General features: G+C 38.4%; 1 protein-coding gene across 3 annotated transcripts in view; it reads right to left on the reverse strand.

Annotated features, from left to right (window-relative positions):
• RAD54L2 (RAD54 like 2) overlaps positions 1-23,864 on the reverse strand; it is a 156,318-nt gene that overhangs the window by 7,323 nt on the left and 125,131 nt on the right. For 2 of the 3 annotated variants that reach the window (XM_031958489.1, XM_031958498.1), the window contains 12 exons: positions 23,251-23,447; positions 21,884-22,226; positions 16,639-16,816; positions 14,913-15,167; positions 11,093-11,211; positions 9,560-9,678; positions 7,595-7,694; positions 6,249-6,454; positions 5,602-5,777; positions 4,473-4,669; positions 677-873; positions 147-236 (listed from right to left, as the gene is read on the reverse strand). In XM_031958489.1, coding sequence (XP_031814349.1) covers positions 147-236; positions 677-873; positions 4,473-4,669; positions 5,602-5,777; positions 6,249-6,454; positions 7,595-7,694; positions 9,560-9,678; positions 11,093-11,211; positions 14,913-15,167; positions 16,639-16,816; positions 21,884-22,226; positions 23,251-23,447 — 2,177 coding nt within the window. The remainder of the gene's footprint in view (positions 1-146; positions 237-676; positions 874-4,472; positions 4,670-5,601; positions 5,778-6,248; positions 6,455-7,594; positions 7,695-9,559; positions 9,679-11,092; positions 11,212-14,912; positions 15,168-16,638; positions 16,817-21,883; positions 22,227-23,250; positions 23,448-23,864) is intronic. The other variant, XM_031958508.1, reaches the window with a different exon arrangement.

Below are 23,864 nucleotides of genomic sequence, written 5' to 3' on the forward strand. Positions count from 1 at the left end.
CTACAATCTTATTCAAATTTTTCATAGCCAAAATCATTTGATTTCCTTTAGCCCATCCTATTTCCTTAATTCCCCACATCCTCCCCTAACTTGGGAATGGCAATAGCACCAGAGGCAGCTGGTCTACCCAGACCCTAGGCTCTCACCCTTTGTCCCACGGATGATATGAATGCTCTCCCCAGCGCTGATTCTTGCCTGCACATCTGTGGAGCTGTTTGTTCCAGGAATGACAATATCTGGTAGATAAACCAATACCTGAGGTTATAAAGTTATATATCTAGACTAATTCATATTGATGGTTGGAAAAGCTATTTTTTTTTCTTCTTGAGGGAAGACGATCACTGCCATAGATGAATCTTACTCTCAAAACCCATTACTCCCAAGAAGGCTATGTATCTTGACTGATCCCATGACACAAATTTTTAATATTTTCTAAATTCGAACAGTTCTTTATACCACACAAATACCTGATTATGTACCAGCTTGTATTTTTCATTTCATAAATGTGCATAGTGAGTCTCAAAGTGGGGAGTGAGTGAAGGATGAAGACGGTTTTCTTACATCCTTTGTAAGACTCAACAAAGGACTGAATACATAGTAAGTACTTAATGCCCGTGGAAGGAAAGCATGAGCCAAGCAAAAGGGACATTCCTGGGATTGTGCCCGAGCCACTGACCTGTAGTAGTAACAATCTTCTGCACAAGGACCCCTGCACGCTGTAAGTAGTTGATGGGGAAGTTAACTGCTGGGTTGGATGCAGAAGCAGAGACGGAGCTGCCCAACGGGACATGCCGGGGCATCATAGGGATGGGGGTGGACTGCACGGGGCGGACACTGGCCACAGGCTTGTCATCGCCTTTCAGGCTTGGCCTCCTGAGAGAAGAAGACGACCCAGAGGTAGTCAACATGAAAGGCTGGTCTTACTCTTGCTTGGCTGGGTTTCAAGAGTCCCTTCTAGATAGGATGCTCTAACTTATTTGGAGGGACAACCTTTGATAATGAAAACAGATTAAGAACCATAAGACATGAGTCTATGCCTGGCTCTTGTATTAGCTGCTGTGGGGCCTTGATTCATTTGGCCTATTTGAATCTTCAGACTCCTCAGCAAAAAATAATCCTTACTTTATGGAAGTATTATGATCATCATCCAATGGAATTAAGGTGTAAAAGCACTTTGAAAACTACAAAATATTACATAAATACAAAGTGCTTTGCTCTATACCCTGAGCTGATCTCACTGGGTACCTGGCTAGGGACATATTCTCTCTGACACCAGAAATTAGGAAAGGAAGAAAAAAAACCAGCACAGTTTACCCATCCACAGGGATTTTTTCAGTCTTCACTAACATCTAACAAGCAAAAGAAAACTATTCCCTAGCCACTCTCTTCTTTGTGGCAGGGGTATAATTGTCCCAGGTAGGACATTTTTTTCATCTGTCCCCACCCCTCCATTACATCAACTTCCTCATATCTACCTGCTACCCCTCCCTTCCTGCAGCAGGTTAGATCAAGAGACCAGGTTAATGGCAGGTTTTTCATCACATATATTGAACTGGGGACACTGTTTTCAACATAGGTACCAATTCAGTTACCAGCCATATCCCAGAGCTCACAATCATTAGGAGGGACTTGCAGTGCCTGGCCAATCCAAAAGGGAAAAGGAAAGAGGGGTAGAACACAGGAAAAGAGGGAGTAGAAAGGGAAAAGAGAAAGAGAAAGAAACTTTCAGAATCAATTTAAGCACTAAGAACTAGATGTTTCTTCTAGAAATGACTTGGGGAAATGTTAGATATTTTTAAATCTTTCAAACTCAGGATTCTCACTAAGGAATTTGATCTAGTTTTTTGACTGGATCAAGTAATTACACCTTCAGAGGGCACTTAAGAAAAAGTGTCTAAGACATTAAACCATAGATGATAGAGGCTGTTCAAACCACCTCAAATGCTGAGTGGAAATAGGAATTTCTCCACTGACTAATATCTATGTAATATATTTTCCTGCATTAATTAGTACTGTAAGAGAATGTGAAAAATATTTTTACAGGTTCTCTTTTCTGGGTCAAGGTGTTTTAAGTATGATGGTTGAGCTCTACACTACCTACCTACATAGCAGGTAGTAATAAGTTGAAAATTATAGAATATCAGAGCTAAAACTCTGGAAGTCATCTAATCTAACTACAATAAAGATGAGGTTGAAAAAATACTTGTAACTTCTTGAATTTAACAAATGGAAAATTTGTTTCCACAAACTATCTGGGGGTATGGGTATGGGTATTTACATGCTTACCATGCTCAGACACAACACTAGACAGGATAAAATTAATGGACTGATTCAGTAGAGCTTCTTATTCTATCAAAACTGATTACTAGATGGGTTTTTCTGTTACCAAACACAGAGGGACAGCTGAACAACTTCCAAGTTATACAAATGTTCATACTCCCTTGAAAGACTAAAGAGAAGATAGGTACTTTCTATTAAAAATTATATACGTTACAGACACTGGCCTTATATAGTCACTGCTGGGTATGCTGTGGCGTAAATACTGGTGCCAGCAGATGTGTCTATAGCTAAAGGAGAACCTCTGCCCACAATCACCAGCCTCCTGTCTCAGTGACTGAAGTTCAACAATAGTGGCCAAAGAGCATCTGCTTGTGTAATTTGTCATTTAATCATCTTACAATTAAAGTGAGGGGAATGGCACAGAAGGCCTCTTGAGATCCCTTCAGCTCTGGATCTTTGATCCCATGGCCAGCCTGTGTTTTGAGCACCCAGCCTGAAGTCAGGAAGGAGTCTATTCAAATCTGGTCTCAGCTTAAGTAGCTATGTCATCGTGGGCAAGTCAACCTCTGTCTCAGTTTTCCAATTTTCCAAATGGGGATAATAGCTCTCCCTGAGGATTATGGTGAGGATCAAAGTACTTAGCTTCAAAGTGCTGGGTACATAGTGCTAGCTGGATATCGGCTATTACTGCAATCACACAGTTTTGACCATCTCTCCTTCACAATGTTTGTTTTAAAAAATGAACACACATGAGAAACTAAGACATATCTGTGTCCCATGGAAAGTAGCCTAGAGTTGGGGTAGGAAAAGCCTATACCTAGAGCCAGAGGGTGTGGGATGAATGCTCACTTATAGGGAGCAAGTTATGTCTTTTCTTTGGCCCTCAGTTTTGTAGACTGATGTTCATTATGGTCCCTTCCCCATCTCTCAACCCTGTGATCACTTCTCCTGTAAAAAATAAACTACAAAACTGAAATAAGCACTACAAAAGAAAAAGCACAATCCCAAACAATTTTTGAATGGATGCAGCTTTTAGCATATCTCATCTTGGTTATACAATATATCACTATTTACTTATTTCAAGCACAAAGGTGAAAATGCAAGCAATTTATGCTTCTAGATATTTAAGAATTACTCATTTCAAAATATTTAATGGGCATAAAATATATGAGCCAAAGCACAAAGAAGTGATACATTAATGTTTATGCTTCTAGATAATTACTCGTTTTAAAACATTTAATGGGCATAAAAATATATGAGCCAAAGCAAAAGGAAAAATACATCAATGTACACTTTCTGAAAAACCTTAATATTATAGGATAGTCATCCACTTAGAAAAAAGGGAAAACACAAAATATATTAAAATTAACAATTTATTTTTAAGTCCCAAATTCTTTTTCTACAAAGATGTAATGAATGTGGCTCCAGTTACTTTGTATCTTAGAAATTAATTTGACATTTTTCATGTAAGAAACTTTAAAAATAGCAACAAAAATGTACAAAATCGGTAAAATTCCTGAGCCCATATGGATAAGGAGAAAGTCACTATCCTGAATGCATCAATGAATATACCAAACTACAAAAATGGGCAGCAGATTTGGTTACTGAATAGGAAGGTGAAAGTTGGGAACCACATTATTGTTTGAAAATGAGAAAAGAAAACATAACTGAACTGTATTATAAAGAACCTTATCAACAGATGTCTGAACAGTTCTAGGAGTTGTGCCCAAGTAAATTAAGTCTGCATACTGTGCTCAGAAAGAAACCCTTACATCCAATAATCAGCTTCCCAGCATAGCTCCTGAAAGACTTGCCCTCTTTTAGGCAAACTGCCACCAACAAGGCAAATTATACCAGTGATGTTACACCAGGGTAATAAGGATAGCACATATGTAAAGGAAGTAGTTCCAGTTTAAGCTTCTCACATCAAAAAAAAAAAAAAAAAAAAACTTTGAGCAGAGCACACAACCTCTGTTTGTTGGGACCTAGAGGCCAGAAATTCAACAAGCCCCATCCTTCTCCCCCTTGCAATAACATAAGCACAAACTGCTTGAACAATTCTGCTAAATACACGCAGTGTTCTAACAATGAAAAATGTAATCTTACAAGTTGTTTTGTCTTAATGTTCAAATAAAGAATATAGTAAATCGTAGTTGTAGCTCCTGGAAGGCCTCTTAGATTAGAACACTTACCAGTTTCTCTGGCTGAAGGCAGGGATACTGGTCAGGCTCTGGTCGCTGGCAGGATAATACTGAGCATAGGATGGACGAGTGTAAGGGACAGATGCCCGTTTCTCCTCTTCATAGCTTTTTTTTGCAGCTTTTTTCTCTGCCTTGGTCAACTTGTGCTCCTTGCGATCCAGGAGCAGCGATTCGTGCTGGAAAGGCTCCTGCCGAAGAGGGAGGTTTACACACTTCATCCTCTGCACACCTACTCAACTGACCCCCAAACAGCACACAAGTTCCTCACAGTGTAATGTAGCTTATTGTATCAGGAGTGATATACAGGAAGACTTATGAACTGATGCATGGTGAAGAAAGGACCAGGAACCCTACTCCCCCTTTCCCCCACCCCTCCCCGTGATTAAAATGTGAATTGAAAGAACACTGAAACAATGCATAACAATCAAGTTTGGTCACAGAGAAAAGCTGAAAAATCATTCTGCCTTGGCAGAGGCAAGGGACTAAGATTTGACACATTCATTGCACATGCATCAATTCTTTGATTGCAATTTTTTTTTTTTGGAGGTTTGTTTTTTTCCCCTAGGCCTACGGTGCAAGGAACAAAGAAGATATAACTTTAGAAATGAAGATGATATAAAAACAAAAGATAACATAAAATTTTTTTTAAAATGGGAGTTAAGCAGTAGGTCTGTTCTTTCAAAGGCAATGAAAAACTGCTTCAAAATAGAAATGAAGTTCTGTTTTCTCCCACCCATGGCAATTCTGAATAAGAAAAAAATGGCTACTTTCTGCCACTATGACCCATACTCCTGGGACACAGGGCAGATGGAGAAAAAAGAAAAATGTTACAGAAGGAGTCCCATTTTTCCTTTCTACACAAATTACCACTACTAGAAAAGCAGCATTAAATCACAAGTTCCCGAGAAAGGAGGGTCTGTGTATTCTTTTTGCTATCCTGATGGCAAGCACAGTGTCTTATATAAAAGTCAAAGTCAATGTTTGGTCATTGTCTGATGAAGCAGACTGCCTTGGAAATAGAGGCAGAAATTTAGAATGGGCATATCCACTCCTCAAGGAATATTCTTTTTTTTATATATCCTTTCAAGTGTTCATACACTAAATAAGGTATAATACACACCTTGGTGATGAGGTGAGGGTATTTGAGACAGGCAAGCTGTAAGACAGAGTCCTTGATTTTACTCATGTTCAGTGCCAGCTGGGCAGGGTCTGGCTCCTCTTCCACAAAATGCAATAGGTTCTCTACCTCCCTCCGAGTAAAGTTTAGTACTGGATTTAAATCATCCACCACCCGATCTGAAAAGGAAAATGACATAAAATGTGTCAGGGAAGCAAGTTAAGAAATTGATTACAAATGCAAAAATCACAGACCTGATGTAAAAAAAAAATGTTTGTTTTTAAATGGCATCAATTCAAGCATATTTTACACTGTAAGACTAGAAGAGCAAAAGGAGGTCCTATTTAGGACCAAGATTGTAGGGAATCCTAAGTCTAAGGAAAGAAGCTGAAGAGAAACTCACATGCCAGTATGGCATCAATTGAATATCTCACCATCAATAATTCAACAAATTAAAATCAAAGCCCTGCACAAAAGGGCTTTAAGGCTAAGGTGGTAATACTGTAAAAAAGACTGTAGACTTTTAAAGTTCAAAGCCAAAATTCCCATGTCCTCCCTTCCCTTCCCCCTACCTTTGACTTCCTTGTATCCTCTGGTTCATGGGTACCATGCTCTTGGTATTCATATGGTACAGCTGGGAGGGGACCCACCTGACATGCCCTGTTTGGAAATCTGCCGGTCATAGATTTTCTTCTCCAGTGTGTAGTCAGACACTAGGCGGTAGATATGACAAGGCTTCTTCTGCCCATAGCGGTACACCCGGCACACTGCCTGAGCATCATGACAAGGGTTCCAGGAGGCATCAAACACCACAACTCGGTTGGCACCAATCAGATTCACACCCAAGCATCCAGCTCTTAAAAATACAAGTCAACAAGCACCAGACTCATCTACAGAAGAGTATTCACTTATAAAGGAAATTTGCAAATCAGTTTTCATTTTGTTTTTGCCATTTACAGCCCTTAAAACGGCATTAACTACTCTTGTCCTGTGGCACTCATATGCCATTAACATCCCAGTTCTCTGCTGCACTTCAGGAAAAACCACTGTCAGCATGTTACCGGAACCTGAACTGTCCTCTAACCCTCAAGTGTTTTTGGTCCTTCATTTTCAAAGAGAACAGTGACATCACAGGTGACATGATATGCATAAATTGGGTGTAAGTGGAGCAGAGTTGGACAAAGCTGTCAGCGCCTCGCGTCAGAACAAATGTCAAGGCCATGGCTGCAGAGGCCCACCTATAGCCTAAGCATTCCAAAACACCTGCTTCAGCCACCTTCATGGTCACCGGAACAAACTGTTCTCATTCACCCATTCCTCGGAGGGAAGTCTTCACATGCCAGGGCAGACATCCCCATAAATCACCAACAGGTCTGAGGCCTGTGGCTTACCCTGGTTTAGCTGGTTTGCCAAGATAGTTTGCCAAGGTGTGGTCACTGTCCGTGTAAGCTTCTTGGAGCCACAAATGAGAGTCAGGTGACTTGGGAAGCCCCACACCAGGAGTGCCAGTCCTCCTGAACACCCCAGACATCTCCCCTCTTTGTAATGGCCAAAGAAAGTCTTTGGGTGTGGGTGTATGGAATAACATACCACTATTTATTCTAGCAGTCCTTTTAAAACACTTTTCTATCCATTATCTCATTTGCACCTGGTGTAGGGAGGGGATGCAGGTATGGCCATTCTCAAGAGTTTCCTCTGGAATTTAAGAAACTAGATACTTCCATTAGACCTCTCATGAACAGGGAATCATCACAAACAACTGTTCTTTCCCTCCACCACAATCTGTACAGCACCTTCTTTCTTGGCTCTCCAATAAGACGATGTCATCTTTATGTTCTTTTCCTGAATCGAGGACCAAATTACAGACTAAGACAGATATTTAATAGATGCCCTAATGGTGAGCCTTTCAAGCAGAAGTGTTTGAGAAGAGAGTTCAAAAAAGGTTCTATCCACTGCTAAATTCCCTTCACTTGCCACACCCCAAGACCCTACTCACCTTGTAGAAAGAAGGAAGAGCCAGACGGAGCTGTTGTTGGGATCATTAAATTGGTTGATAAGACGCTCCCTTTCAGAAGCTGAGGTGCTACCATCTAATCCTGGGAAAAGAAATGGCAAGGACTTTGATGATACGCAGCTATCATAAATATACAGAGACTATACTAAGTAATCTTTCCCATCTACCATAATTTCAGGTACAATCTCGTTAATGGACAGATAGATACACTCACCAGGAAGAGACAAGAGAAAATTGTCCTGATGTGCTTTTAAGAATCTTAAGAGTGAAAAGCTAACAAGAAAATAATATTCAGCATAGAATTTACCTATCCAAGAAAAAAAAATGCAAAGCCCCCAAGACCCAAAGGTACTCAATGGAAGGTTCCTATCCTCAACCCTAATGTCAAGGCACCTATTCCCATTGGCTTCCTGAACATAAAGTGGACAGGCAGTCTCCAAGTTAAAAAAAAAAAAAAAAAAAAAAAGCAGGATGTGGTCAAGTGAAGGACATGTTAAAAGTTGGCACAAAGTACTTGACACAAAGCTATAGGTCAAGGCACACAAGAAAAAGAAGGGATATCAGTATGAGTCTATTTATAAGCAACAATTACATGGCAGTCAGTTAAGAGTCTTATTTTGGTGCTGGTTCTAGTGAAATAGATTAGGATCGGTGGTGGTGGTGGGGGGGTGTCATGGGCTCTAATGTCACATTACTCTTTTCTCCTAGTAAAATGGATAAAATAATGTTGACTTGGGCTGGTAAATTACCAGCACCAGAACTAGGAAGCTCTCTGCAACTACATATCATGACATTGGTGCAGGACATTATGGGAGAGAAAATTAATCACAGACCAATAAAATATTAGAACATAGATGTGCAAGAAGATACTGAGGAGCCCTACTTTAGCGTCCAAGGTTCTCCATAATTTAGTTCTAACTTTTCTTTCATGCCCTTTTCTCTACTTTTTCCCAAAAGAAATTTACTGGGTTTGATGGTGCACCCTTATAATTCAAGTTACTGGGGAAACTGAGGTTGGTGATCTCTTGAGCTCAGAAGTTCTGAGTGACGAGGTTCATGCATCAATATGCTAAGCCCCTGCGAGTTGGAGAGTGGTAAGAAACACCAGCCTGCCAAGGTGGTCAGAAATGGAGGAGAAATGTTGTTCAGTAGTGGGATTGGCTTGTAAGAAGTATCTGTACATTTAGGCTGAATGAGATGGAAGGAAGAAGGGGAGAGAAAAGGAAGAAGGAAAGGAAGAAAGTTTTACTTCAGTCAAAATAATTTCCTCACTTGTTCATACTATTTTTCCTGCTTCAGATAATCTCCTTTCATAAACTAATAGGCTTAGAGCTGGGAAAGGACCTTAGCAACTATCTGATTAGATTCCATTTTACAGCTAAGAGACTGAGGTTCAGAGAACTTAAGAGATTTCCCCCTAGGCTAATACAGGTATACTGGCAGAAGGGAGACTTGAATTCAGATCTTTGGACTGAAGTCTAAGGCTATTTCCATTGAACTTGAACTCTGCTCTTTGCCTACTTAATCCCTCTAATCTTTCATAATCCAATGTATTTTGCCCCTCTTCCATGAAGACTTCCTTGAATGCCACCCAGTGATCACTACCCTCCCAATTTCTAGACTAATCCTTGTCTATATTACTCATGTAATATTTAAATATAATGCCCTCTATGATTAAATTCTTATGCCCACTTTTTTTTAATATTGACTAGATTGTAAACCCATTAAGGCCTGGCATTATGTTTTATATTCCTTCTGATTTGTCTCCATAGTATGGTGCTTTGCACCATGTTATCTTGCCAATAAATATAATTGATTAATACCTGGATGCTCAAGTGAGCATAAAGAAAGATAATGAAGAAGGAAAGAAAAAAAAGAAAGGAAAATACCATTCAAACAGACATTCTCCACACTGTTATTTGATCAAACCAAGAGGAATGAACTCACGATAATAGCTGAGGTTTCGAATCCAGTTCTGATCTCCTTGACCATCTGAGCCAGGCAGGCAGGGCATTATTCTCTTGGCCAGGAACTCCTCAATGACAGACAAGGTAGAAAGACTCTGACTGAAGAGAATAACAGGTCATCTTAATAAAACCTGCCAGAAGTCATTTTGTCCCGATGCAAAAAATTCCTCAAAGTTTTTATAGATGTTCTCTGCTCTTAAAAACGGACCATCCTAAAACACTAACACAAAAAGATCTCTCAAGCGAGCCCCTTCTCAGCCAAGAATCCATGAATACAGATCATATTTAAGACTTAAAAATATTAATTTCACATCTGTACAAAATCATCACTTTCAAATCTATAGTGCAGAAACCAAAAAACCTCCATTTTTGTTCCTGTGTCTTCTTTCTATTCATGCATCATCAAAGAATTCTGCAGCTGGGTACCATGAATGGTAGATGAGTATGCAGACAAATCAGAACTTATTATGGTGCTACAAGCAACCTTGTAAATCCTTCAAGGGAAAATAGAGGTCTTACTGCCCTGAAGAAGGTATCTGTCTTTCTCAACTCTGCAATCTACAAGCGGGGGGGGGGGGGGGGGGGGGGAGAGGGGATCAGAATGCTTTTAAAAAAACAATGCTAAAAAAAATAAATAAATTAATTAAAAAAAAAAAAACAAAAACAAAAAACAATGCTACCCAAATTTACACTTATCAGCATGGATGTGACTCTGCTCAAGACAAATTAAACCAAAAAGCTAATAGTTTACAGTCACATTTAAATAGCTATTGATGTCTGGTTCTATCACTAAATTACACAATAAAATATTTTACCTAATTATGATACAATGCAATGGGAAAAACCTTTAGATTTTAACTATCACTCTTTCCTCAAAGCCTTTCCTGGGTGATATTAAGTGCTTCCAAAGATAAAGAATTGGAAGCTGTTAAAAAAGCTGTTTAAAAAAAAAGGGTTAAGTTAGCTCCTAGAAGGGCCACTGTGGTCTTCATATCATCAAGGATAAGTCTTGTTATAGGTGAATAAATGAGACCCCTCTTTTAAAATTTTCTTGAGAAATAAAGGCATTGATGGATAAATATCCAAATGTCTAAAATTATGGAAAGTTCTACAGCTTCTTCTGAAGAATTATAATGATAAAAGTTAGCTCTAAAGAAGAGATGTACGAAGACACTTCCTGCTGCACTTTTGCATTGATATATAGGTCTACGAGGTGTGGACTATTGCATGTAATGTCAGATTTTTTTTCAATGTGTTCATTGATTGTTCCCCCCCCCCCCCTTTTAAAAAAATTCATTGTTATAAGGGATGGGTCTCAATATAGGGAAAAGGGAAAGGATACTGTAGAAAATGAACATGAAAAAAACAACAAAAGAGTGAATAAAATGAAAAAAAAAATTATGCAGTGGGTGAGAGAAGTGACATCTGTCTCATTCTGCTAGTTGCTTTATTTCCTTTGGAAATATGATGCGAAATCACACCAGGTTTCTTGGGGAGCACCTAATATTCTTACCTGAATACAAGGATCTTGTCCCCAAGTTTCACACTTTCTTCAATTAAATGGAAGAGCAGCACCATTTTGGGTGAGTTCTCCAAGACTCCTGTCTGATAATCACATAGGATGTCCTTGGCCTAAAACAAAAGAATCAACAGATCAGAACAGTTCCAAAACCAGTTTATTTATTTTTTCTTTGTTTATTTTTCAAAACATGCCTGGACAATTCTTCAACACTAGCCCTTTCAAAACCTTGTGTTCCAATTTCCCTCCATTGCCCCTACACCCTCCAGTAGAAGGCAAGTAGTCCAAAACATGTTAAACATGGTAGAAATATATGTTAAATCCAATATATGCATACATATTTATACAATTATAGTGCCGCAAAAGAAAAATCAAATAAAAGCAGTTAAAAAAAAAAAAGGTAAGAGACATAGAAGCAAAATAAAATGCAAGTAAACAACAACGAAAAGAGGGAAAATGCTATATTGTGAACACACTCAGTTCCCATAGTCCTCGCTCTGGGTATAGGTGGCTCTTTTGATCACAAGATCATTAGAACTGGCCTCAATCATCTCACTGTTGAAAAGAGCCTTGTCCATCAGAACTGATTATCATATAGTCTTCTTGTTGTCATGTACAATGATCTTCTGGTTCTGCTCATTTCACTCAGCATTAGTTCATGCAAGTCTCTCCAGACCTCTTTGAAATCATCCTCCTGGATCATTTCTTGTAGAACAATAACATTCCATAACATTCACATACCATAACTTATTTAGCCATTTCCCAGTAGATGGGCATCCACTCAGTTTCCAGTTTCTGGCTGCTACAAACAGGGCTGCCACAAACATTTTTGCACATGTGGGTCCCTTTCCCTTCTTTAAAATCTCTTTGGGATATAAGTCCAGGAGAAACACTGCTGGGTCAAAGGGTATGCACAGTTTGATAGCTTTTTGAGCATAGTTCCAAATTGCTCTGGAGAATGGCTGGATGCATTCACAGTTCCACCAACAATGTATCAGTGTCCCAGTTTTCTCACATCCCCTCCAACATTCGTCATTATCTTTTCCTGTCATCTTAGCCAGTCTGAGAGGTGTGTAGTGGTATCTCAGAGTTGTCTTAATTTGTATTTCTTTGATCAATAGTGATTTAGAGCACCTTTACATATGACTAGAAATTTCAGTTTCTATTTTTCTACGTTTCAGTTTCTTCATCTGAAAAATGTCTGTTCATATCCTTTGACCATTTATCAATTGGAGAATGGCTTGAATTCTTATAAAGTTGAATCAGTTCTCTACATATTTTAGAAATGAGGCCTTTATCAGAACCTTTGAAAGTAAACTGTTTTCCCAGTTTGTTGCTTCCCTTCTAATCTTGTTTGTATTAGTTTTGTGTTGGAATCCTAGTGTTAACTCAACTTGAAACAAGGTGATAACTTGACAGAGATGTTAGAATCCTAGTGTTAACTCAATGGAATTGATACAATGCCTGTGTTCACACCTTTAGAGAGCTCATATAAGAAAGAATTATTTAAGTACTCATTCATTGGAGTTCACACGTTTGGGAGATTTGAGGGTTTAGTATGAGATATCCCAGTTCACACCTCCCTTAATCCCTCCCTCAGAGGGGAGGAGTAAACCTTTGGGAGATGATATATAAGAAGCTGACTCAGTCAAAAGTTCAGCTGAATTAGATTGAGGAGGGAGCCTCAAGTGAATTCAGCCAGAAGTCCTCTCTCTGAGGCAAGAGAGATTCATTACAACTTTCACCTTGGTGCTGGCTGGAGGCTGAAGAAAGCAGAGGCAGAAACAAAGGACAAAGCTGCAAGAGCTCTTAGAACCAAGGAGAGAGAGAGAGAGAGGCCTCTAAGAAAACTAACCGGGCTATATTGAAGGACACAATAAAAGATCAGAACTTTTATCAGCTGGTTGCATTTGGGTGATTATTACTTTTAATTGAAACTAAGGCTGCCTCCAGAAAATCTACCCAAGAAACTTGCTCCCAGAGAGAACTATTATTATAGAGAAGAAAAATACCACAGTTTTGTTTGTACAAAAGCTTTTTAACTTGATATAATCAAAATTATTTATTTTGTGATCAATAATAATCTCTAGTTCTTCTTTGGTCACAAATTCCTTCCTCCTTGTAAACTATCCTATCTATGTTCTTCTAATTTGTTTATAATCTCATTCTTTACGTATAGATCATGAACTCATTTTGGTATACAGGATTAGGTTTAGGTCTATGCCTACTTTCTGCCATACTAGTTTCCAATTTTCCCAGCAGTTTTTGTCAAATAGTGAATTCTTATCTCAAAATCTTTGGATTTGTCAAACATTAGATTACTATAGTCATTGACTATTTTGTTCTATGAACTTAAGCTATTCCACTGATCGACTATTCTATTTCTTAGCCAGTATCAAAGGGCTTTGATGACTGCTGCTTTATAATATAGTTTTAGATCTAGTACAGCTAGGCTACCTTCATTTGCATTTTTAAAAATTCCCTTGAAATTCTTGAGCTTTTGTTCTGTTAAATGAATTACGTTATTTTTCTAGATCAGTAAAATAGTTTCTTGGGAGTTTCAATGGTATAGCACTAAAGAAATAGATTCTTTAAGTAATATTGTCATCTTTATTATATTCACTTGACCTATCCAAGAGCACTTGATATTTTTCCAATTGGTTATATCTGACTTTATTTGTGTAGAAAGTGTTTTGCAGTTTTATTTATATAGTTCCTGACTTTCTTTTGGCAAATAAGATTCCCAAATATTTTATATTATCTACAGTTATTTTAAATGGAATTTCTCTTTGTATCTTTTGCTATTGGATTTTGTTAATGATGTATAAATGCTATATGTTAATGTTAATGATGTATAAAAATGTTGATGATTTATTATATGGTTTGATTTATCTAGTTCTGACAGAGCAAAGTTGAGATCTCCCACTAATATAGTTTTGCTGTCTGTTTCTTCTTGCAGCTTTCTTAACTTCTCCTTTAGGAAGTTTGATGTTATAGCACTTGGTGCATATATGTTTAGTATTGATATTGCTTCATTATCTATGCTACCCTTTAGCAAGATATAGTTTCCTTCCTTATCTCTTTTAATTACATCAACTTTTGTTTTAGCTTGGTCTGAGATAAGGGTGGCTACCCCTGCTTTTTTTTACTTCAAATGAAGCCTGGTAGATTCTGCTCCAGTCTTTTACCTTTATTCTGTATGTATAACCCTGCTTTAAATGTGTTTCCTGTAAATAACAAATTGTAGGGTTCTAAGCCAGTTTATTTATAAGCAACAGCCACCCTTGTATCAAGATAATTTATAACTGCTAGTATTCTTGCTATTATTTGGCAAAGGGTAAAAACTGCTCCCCTGTCTCCAATGAACATTTCTTCCCCAAACTGACACTATATCACCACTTATCACCTAGTTATTCCCCCTCAATGTTCAACTTTTCAGTGCATAAACACTTATTAAATATTAATGATGTGAAAAGCATAGGGACCCCCCTGTCTCACTATCCCTCTTTGTCCTCCCCGTGACTTCCAGTGTTCCCTCATCTCTGGCCATCACTCTGGTCCTAGCTTTATCTTCATGTGGTGAATGAGTTCAAAAATTTTTATTTATCTTGAATCTATTATATTCCTGTTGTTTTTCTTCAATAGAAGTTAACTGCTTTGAAGACAAATACCCATTTTTTTGTTTGTCTTGGTAGCTCCAGAGCCTAGAACATCATCTAGCATTTCAAAGGTGCTTACAAGTAAAACAAAGGGCCCTTGTCCTCAAAGAGCCAACATAGAGATCAGAGAGAGAGAACAGTTTTCCTGAACTCACCCATTCATAAGTGACAACTTGGTTGGCTCGCTCCTGAAAGGGGTTGAAGCCGCCTACCCCCTGTAGGAATTTGCTGTTTGTTGCCTCTCCCCCTGAGGATGCCAAGGTGCTACCCTCAGTTTTGACCTTAATTCCCTGGGTCTGGCAGCGGGCATTGGTCCCAGCTGTGCTGAGGTCATCTACATCCAAGTCCTGTTCATTGGCAAGGTTCTCTTTCTGAAGGGCTTCATGTAGCACATCAGGATGATTCCAGATCTGAATGAAGTCCATGAAAAGAGATGAGTAATGGGAAGAATTAAATCTTGCCTCCTGCCATTCCTCCCTCCCTCCTCACTATCCCTCGAGCTTCTGCTGGCCATATGCACACACACACATACATATATATAAGACGAAAATGAAAATTCCTTTTGATTAAGTAGTTCTAGTTCCACAGTGTAATCCATAGAAATGAGAGATATAGAGGGATATTAGGAGAAATTTTAATGATATAAAAACAAAATATGATTTTTTAAAAAGAAATGATGGGGGGCAGCTAGGTGGCACAGTAGATAGATCACTTGCCCTGAAGTCAGGAGGACCTGAGTTCAAATCTGATCTCAGACACTTAACACTTCCTAGCTATGTGACTCTGGGAAAGTCACTTAAACCCAACTGCCTCAGGGGATAAAAAAAAAAAAAAATTAAGAAATGAGAGATTTGTTCTCAAGGGATTTGTTCCTTTGCTTAGTCTATAAACAGAAAGCTGGAATCAAGAGCTAAAGTTCTGTTGCTATTTGTTTCAACCTTCCAAAAAAGCTAGATATTCAGTGACTAAGAGTCTCCAAATGTAAAACCAGATCCATTTTTGACATGGTATGAATGAGTAAAAGGATTTCTGCTCTGGGGATATTCCAAATTCTAACATATATATGACAAAGAATTCTGTGCTATGGCACAGAATTCTTTGGTGTGGGGGTAGTGAAAATATCACTACTAAATTCATGAAAACTTTATTTTCCTGTCACTGATATGAGGCTGTAAGGACTGACTGCTGGGCAAATTTCTTCTGAACTTCACACTCACCTATATTGTTTGATTTGGCTAAAGCACCTTTTTGGGTGCTTTGGGTAAAGTAACTTTTCGTGGGAAATAAGACACAATGAAACAGCTCAAGCTCAACTGCTAGCATTGGTTAAAATGAAAAATTTTTCTTCTTGAAGACACCATTGTGTCTCTCACAGGGACTTCTTAAGTTGGTAATTACAGACAGACCAGAGAGGTTTTTTTCTTGCTTTTAGGACTTCGGACAAGTTTTATCTGACCTTGCACTGTCCCCACTCCTCATAGGTAGAATCACCCTAAAGCAAATTCCAATCCAGTTGAATGCAGAGATAAGTGGAAAAAAAAAAAAAAAACCACTGCCCAGGCTTTTTAAAAATATGGACTTCTTTAAATCTCCCTGCTGCTAATACCAAAGACTGGCCTGCAGTTCCCCACTTGTTTATAGAGGGAAAGCCAGACTCACAAAGAGGATGAGATTTCTCCAGGGTTACAGCAATTCAGCACTGGAAGACTGTCAGTTGGGAACCTCTGACTTTCTAGGCCTGCCTGGTCACTAAGGCAGCGGGGTCTCATTTTAATTTTTTTTTAGCAGGCAGACACTAGAGCAATGATCTAACATCCCAGTGACACTAATTTCAATTACATCTTCCCAAAGGGGTCTAACTTTCTTACTCCCCCTACTCACCTTGCAGCACACACAGAATGCCTTGAGAGGGTTGAGCCCCAGCCAGCCACTGTTGCCAGCATCACGGAAACGATTCATGAACTCTGTGTACAGAGCCCGTTGGATTTTGGAGAGTCTCACTAGGATTACATGCTCTTCTTTGTATGGAAGCTGTATCTTCAACACACTGTGGCCTCGCCTAGAGAGGCAATGCCAAAAGTAAAGTGAGAAAGCAATAGGAGAAGGTCATGGGATGACACAGAATAAAAATCAAATATTCATAATTAGTCCTCCTTTTAGGGACCTTTATGGTTAACTGTGGCTATTCATTAATGAGCTCTAAGTTGCCAAACTTTGAACAATTTATCACTCAAAAAACATTAAGCAACTATGCTATACCAAGGATGGGGGATACAAATGTTGTCCCTCCTTCATTTCTGAAAAGGACCAGTGACTTCAGGGTAATGTCTTGACTTGGACATGAATTACACTCAAGTAAGACAGAATTGCACAAAGTTGTCAGCTTCTCTGTCTTCCTGAGCCATGAAGTCCAGGGGTAAGGCAAAAGTCAAGATGCCTGGCAATGGCCTGGGATGCAGTGGATGACCCTGATGTCTTCAACGTCTGACTAAGCTCTAAGCACTCTATGGTGCCTGCTTTCACCACCTTAATGGCCACTGGAATAAATTATTCTCATCTACCCATTGTGCTAGGGGAAAGTAGCCATCCCCCTAACTCACTGATGGGTTTGAGACCCCTCAGTTACCTTCAGCCTGCTTTAGCACATCTGCTGAGATGGCTTTTCCTGGGAGGTGGTCACTGAGTATGCAACAGTTTCTTGAAGCCACAGATGAGAGTTGGGTGACAGGTGGTAAGCAGCCCTGAAAAGGACTTGCCAAGCCCTCACACTAACCCTCCTGAACACTCCATATACCTTGATGATATAAATGATATAAATACAAACAAAAAAAAAATCCTCACACATAAAGTTTAGATTCTATGCAAGAATGTAAGGCAATGAGGCCGTTACTGACTCAAAGTCAATTAGTAAATTAGCTGCAAAGGTGAAATGGGTAATCACAGCCTCCTGTTCTCTAAGTTGCTGTTTTCAGCATCCATGACACAGAGCATGCACATTCTTTTTCCAAGACCTGTAATCCTACTTTTCCTTCTATTAGGTTACACTTCCTCCCTTCTTTCCACCTAGCCATAGTCCAGACATTCTTTAAAAGCTGGCCAAGTGCATGTTATGCTTCTCTGGCTCCAGAGCAATTAGCACACAAGTAAACAATTAATATTTGTGGATGATGAAGATGGTGAAGATGACAGTAGGATGATTAAGAAAAAAAACCCAGAAGGGGGGAAGATTCTGGGAAGATGGAGTAGGTCAGAAAATTTCAAGCTTTCCAGATTTCTCCCACAAACAGAACAAATTTGTACCTCAAAGCAAACATAGACTGGTAAAAAACAAAGAAGATAGGATAGAACAGAGGTCCCTCCTGAGAAAACCTAAGAAGACTGACCCCAAAACAGGTTTAATGAGTGTGAAGTGCAAAACCTCCAAGCTAGTTCCCCAGAAACAGCCAGTGGGAACCCTGAGGCTACCTGGGTTTGGTGGGAGCTTCAGTCCAAACCACGGGAACTTTTTCCTCCTAAATAGCCTGAGGAGTTGGGGGTCCAAGACCAGGAAGACTGAAAGAACCTCTACTGATTAGGATCACCATGCCCAGTTGTGCTGCTAAAATACTGTTCTGGGTGAGAAGGAACCAGAATACCTGGTAAGTGTAGAAGCTGTGAGGCAGGGATGCTGCTGGCTGTAGATACTAGCAGGAGGGTAGAGCTTTTGGTGAACTGGCAAAGAAGAAAGAACCTAACCATAAAAACTTACTTTGGGAATAGAAAAGATCGGGTTTATCTTCAGAGAAGGATGTAAAAAAGTAAAGTTAAAAAAAGACAAAAATGCCTCTTCTATATTCTCAAAGTAATGTTAAATGGCTATCTTCCCAGAAGGAATTTATAGAATTCAAAAGCTTTAAAAATCAAGTGAGACATCAACCACAAGATTATATGATGATCAATTCTGATGGACATGGCTCTTTTCAACAGCAAAGTGATTCAGGCCTCTTCCAATGGTCTTGTGATGGAAAGAAGACTATGGGGATTGAGTGTGGATCACAACATAGTATTTTCACTTTTGTTGTTGCTGTTTGCTTGATTTTTGTTTTGTTTCTCATTTTTTTCCCTTTTTGATCTGATTTTTCCTGTGCACCATAATTGTGGAAATATGTAAAGAAGACATGTTTAACATATATTGGATTACTTGCCATCTGGGGAGGGATTGGAGGGAGGAGAGGGAGAAAAAAGTTTAGAAAACAAGGTTTTGCAAGGGTGAATGTTTAAAACTATGCATGTGTTTTGAAAATAAAATAAAAATCAAGTGAGAGATTTTGAGAAAAAAAAAACAAAAAACAAAAAATCAAGAGAAACAAGATTATTAAAAAAAAAAAAGTTAACCAAGTAGAAAAGGAGATAGTGTCTTAAAAGAAGAAAAAAATTCTTTGAAAATTAGAATTGGGAAAGAGGAAGCCAGTAAAGCTGTAAGAATCCAAGAAATAACAAAATAGAAAAAATAAAAATATAGAACAGAATATGAAACATTTTATAAGAAAAACAACAGATCTGGAGAACAGATAAAGGAGAAAAAATATAAGAATGAGACTACTTGAAAGCTGTGATTAAAAAAAGAACCTTGAAAAAATGCAAGAAATAATCCAAAATCAATTTTGATGGAAGTGGCTGTCTTCGGCAATGAGAGACTCCAATTCAGTTCCAATTGATCAGTGATGAACAGGACCAGTTACACCCAGAGAAAGAACACTGGGATATGAATGTGTACTGCTTGCATTTTTGCTTTTCTTCGCAGGTTATTTTTACCTTTCTAAATGCGATTTTTCTTGTGTAACAAGAGAAATATATAAATATGTACACATATATTGTTATTAAGATATACTTTAACATGTTTAACATGTATGAGATTGCCTGCCATCTGGGGAAGAGGTGGAGGGAAGGAAGGGAAAAGTTGGAACAGAAGTGATTGCAAGGGTCAATGTTGAAAAATTACCCATGCATATGTTCTGTCAATAAAAAGCTATAATTAAAAGAAAGAAAGAAATAATCCAAGAAAATTGTCCGGAATTTCGAACATAAGATGAAAGTAGAAATAGAAAAAAATCCAAGAGATCCTATGTGGAAGACACACAGGAATATTATTGCCAAATCTTGAAACCACCAGATTAAAGAGAAAATTTTGCAAGAAACAAGAAAAAAATAATTTAAATATGTTGGAGCTACCATTAGAATTATACAGGATTTATCAGCAACCACAATAAGACTGCAGGCTCTGGAATAACATATATTAGCAATCAAAATAACTAGCCTATAGCTAAAAATATCACATCCAGGAAAATTATCCATAATATTGAATGAAAAAATGGACATTTGGCAAACTTGCAGATTACAGGACTTTGTCTCACTAAATAGAAAATTTAACATAAGACCCAATATCAAAGATTAAGTTCAAGGAACTCACCATGGACAAATCATTTATGGTTTTTTAAACATGGAAATGTATATTAAATGTTTAAAATTGCTATCAGTAACTGAGCAGTGCAAAAGAAAGAGTGGAGCATTGTTGAATATGATCTGACTCTAAAAAGCAAAACTGTCTAGGAAAATGTAAAAATCACAATTATACAAGTGAGATGGAGAGGAAGAAACAGTCACAAAGGCATTTGAGGGAAGAAGACTCTTAACTCTGACAAAACATCAGGAATGGATTAATTAAGCAACACTACATATACACCATTAAAGGATATATCTATAAGTATATTAAAAAAAAATAAGGGGAGAGGGAATAGGAACAAGGTGGGGTATAGAAGAGTGTACTGAGTTATAGTAGTGGAATAAGATATGTAGATTAATGAGAAAGGGTGGCATAGGATATAAGGTAGAGTACAGAAGACTGTTTAGATTAATAGGAGTGAGATATGGTATGTAAATTAATGGAAAAGTGATGAATAGGGAAGGAAAGGGTGGGAGGAGAAGATAAAGGGATCCATGCAAAGATGGAGAGAGGCTGAGTAACAGCAAGGTCAATTAAGGAGTGGAATTAAAGTAAAAGAATTAGCAGGGAGAGGAAATGAAGGATATACATAAACACTACAACAAAGACCAAGAGTAAAATTAGAAAAAAATTAAAAAAAACTAGGACTAGTTTTAGACAGTCCTAGACAGTCTTAGACAGTCAAACTTAAAAGATTTAATCAAGAGAGAAATCTACATTATATGTCGGCCACATTAATACTGTTTTAGATGCATGCTTAGATTTAGATGCATGCATAGGTAAATGTGTATGTAATATGTATATGAGTATATGTGAATATATATGTATATAGATATATGGATGTGTGTGTGTATATATGTGTATTTATGTTTAACTGTAATCTATTTGGAAGAAGGGGGGCAAGGGAGGAAGGGAAAAAAAGAATAAAGTAAAAAATGCATAGCAGAGAACAAAAGAATAACCTACAAGGAAGCAAAGGCAAGATGGATATTCATGAATATAATCTCTTCTATTATTATAAATGCTTTCTTGAAATGGAAATTTATTGTTATATATTTTGTATCCTCCCTACTTTCTGCTGGGCATATGACAATATTTTGTTTTGTGTATAAATTTTTCTTTCTTTCTTTTTCTATTTTGCTTTTTATTTCCTTAAGTTCTACAAACAGTTTAGAACTGTGAAAATCATATCATGTGATACTATATCATGGCATAAAAAAAATTTTACTCTAATGAAGTGCAATGGTGATCAAATATGTACCAAGATTCCTAGATTTTTTTTCCTCAGCATAAAAAGTATGTATCCCTGGGGAGATTCCTATTAACCCCAGTCAGTCTCATCAATAAGCCCACAAACTTTGTCAGCTCATCCTCCTATGAAGTTAGACACAGTGGGGAAATGTTACTTCTGTTTTTGAGGAACTGGTACTACTAGTCCCAGGACACAAGCAGAATTAAGTGTTTATATGTATGACTGGTTTCATCTTTCCAATTTTGCTGCCTGGTCACTAATTATGCCTTCCATATTCAAAATAAAGTATCATGAATCCTCTTTAAAAAGCCTCTAAAAAGAATGGCCATAAATCCTTTTATATAAAAGCAACCTAAATTTCTAGAAGTCTGGAGACTCTCAGAATGACTCACCTCTGCACAAATCCTTCCAGGAGGCTATGAAGAACATGGCTTCGATATCGCATGAGACGAACATCCTGAGGGGTGCTGTCAATACACTGCCCATTGAGAATGGGACGCTCAAACATGTTGCTGAACTCCTGCCGAGTGCCTAGGAAATCAGGACGTACAAAGTCCACCATACACCAGTACTCAATGAGGTTGTTTTGGAGAGGATATCCAGTCAACACCACCCGTCGGCGAGACCGGATATTTTTTAGGGCCTGGGATGTACTGGCATGGCAATTCTTGATTCGGTGCCCCTCATCACAAATCACTACATCAGGGCCAGGGCGAGAAAGGGCCTTCTCAATGCCTAAAGTGAGAAAAAAAAATCAAAGGTTATTTCTTTTTTCAGCACTCTGGAGAGAAATTATTTTGTGAGAAAAATGAAAAAACTAAAAAAACAATACAGGAACCTTTACATCAATTATGGAAGACACACAACACAAAAACTCCATTCTCCTTCTAGCTTTTAAGCTTCCTTTTATGAGCTGTCTTCTTTCCTCATTAGAATATAAGCTCTTTGAGGATTGAGGCTCTTTTATTTCTGTTTATATTTGTATTTCCAGAGTTTAGGGCACTGCCTGACAGAGAGTAAATATTTAATAAATCCTGGTTGACTTCTATGTTTGGTTTCATGGAATGTCAGCTATATAATTTTCATAGCCAATGTAGTGTCTTAACAATTTTTTATTGCCTAAATTCAACATTGGTAAAAATTCAACATACCTTCTTGAAACCCATAGTGAATAGATGGCAGATAAGGATTTATAATATGCTAGTAATGGTCCCCAAGATTAAAAATGGATTCTGACCAAACCCAACATAGACAATGGATGCAGAGAATGGTGCCCTGTAGCTTGTCCCTCCAGGCTCTTGGTTCTAAAACAATCAAAAACCAAGAGGTGAAGGCCAGAAAGTCAATGGCTTTTGTAGCCTTTGCTGTGCTCATCCTACTTCTACCAGGACATGTACAACTCTAAGCTCAAACTCAAAGGTCTTAGCAGATGAATAGATTTAAGACACTGAAATAAGCTTGGTGGATCAGAAAGAAGGCCCTCCCTGATCCCAGCAAAGGCCTCCAAGAGAAGCTGGCTTTGCATGTAAAACAACTTTGCTCTTGTGGGCTTCTCAAGCTTCCCTTCAGTAATTTTTCATCATCCCCACTCAGCAGACCTAGAAAGTTACAAGACAGTGAAGGGCTCTCTCTCCAAACCATGTAGCCAGCAGATCAGCAAACCCCAACCAAGCTTTTTTCCACTAGGCCACCCAACACCTCAGCTTTAGGGCACAGCACTCCCATTCACTGATGACACAGGTCAGAGAGACCAACCCACCTTTCATGAGCTCTTGTTGTCGATCCTCCTCATCCAGGTCGATGATTACTGGACAAGCAGGTTTCTTGGTTTTCTTCTTCCTACCTGTAGCAAAGGATTTCTTCAGGGAGAGGAGTCGGTACATTTCATACCCCATCAGCAGCACCCCTCCCTCTGACACCCAATCAGTCACCACCTTAGCACGAGCAGCCGTCGTCCTACAAAAAGGAACAGACAGAAATGACTACTGCTTTTTCAGATTCCCCAGCAGCATTCACCAAAACAGACACCTACAGAATAACATTTATTTTACGTCTATGATTCTAGAATGGCAATGACTTCAAATATTATCTAATACTACACACACACACACACACACACACACACGCTCAAAAATATGTCCCTCTCTCACCTATCATTCCTCAAGATAATACAATTACTTAAGCTAGGCCAGATCATTTAAAAAAGTTAACTAGTAGGCCCAAGGACATCCACTAAACATCAAGAAAATCAGCCATGAAAAATCCCAGGCCACAGTATAAGATTCCCTAGACAATACCTAAAAATAAAATGTTATCCATGTCAGAAATAATAGTACATCCAGTGGAGAGGTAGAGTATCTACCAAAGGTCTAT

This window comes from Sarcophilus harrisii, chromosome 1 (assembly GCF_902635505.1).
Source record: "Sarcophilus harrisii chromosome 1, mSarHar1.11, whole genome shotgun sequence".
Lineage (NCBI taxonomy): Eukaryota > Metazoa > Chordata > Mammalia > Dasyuromorphia > Dasyuridae > Sarcophilus > Sarcophilus harrisii.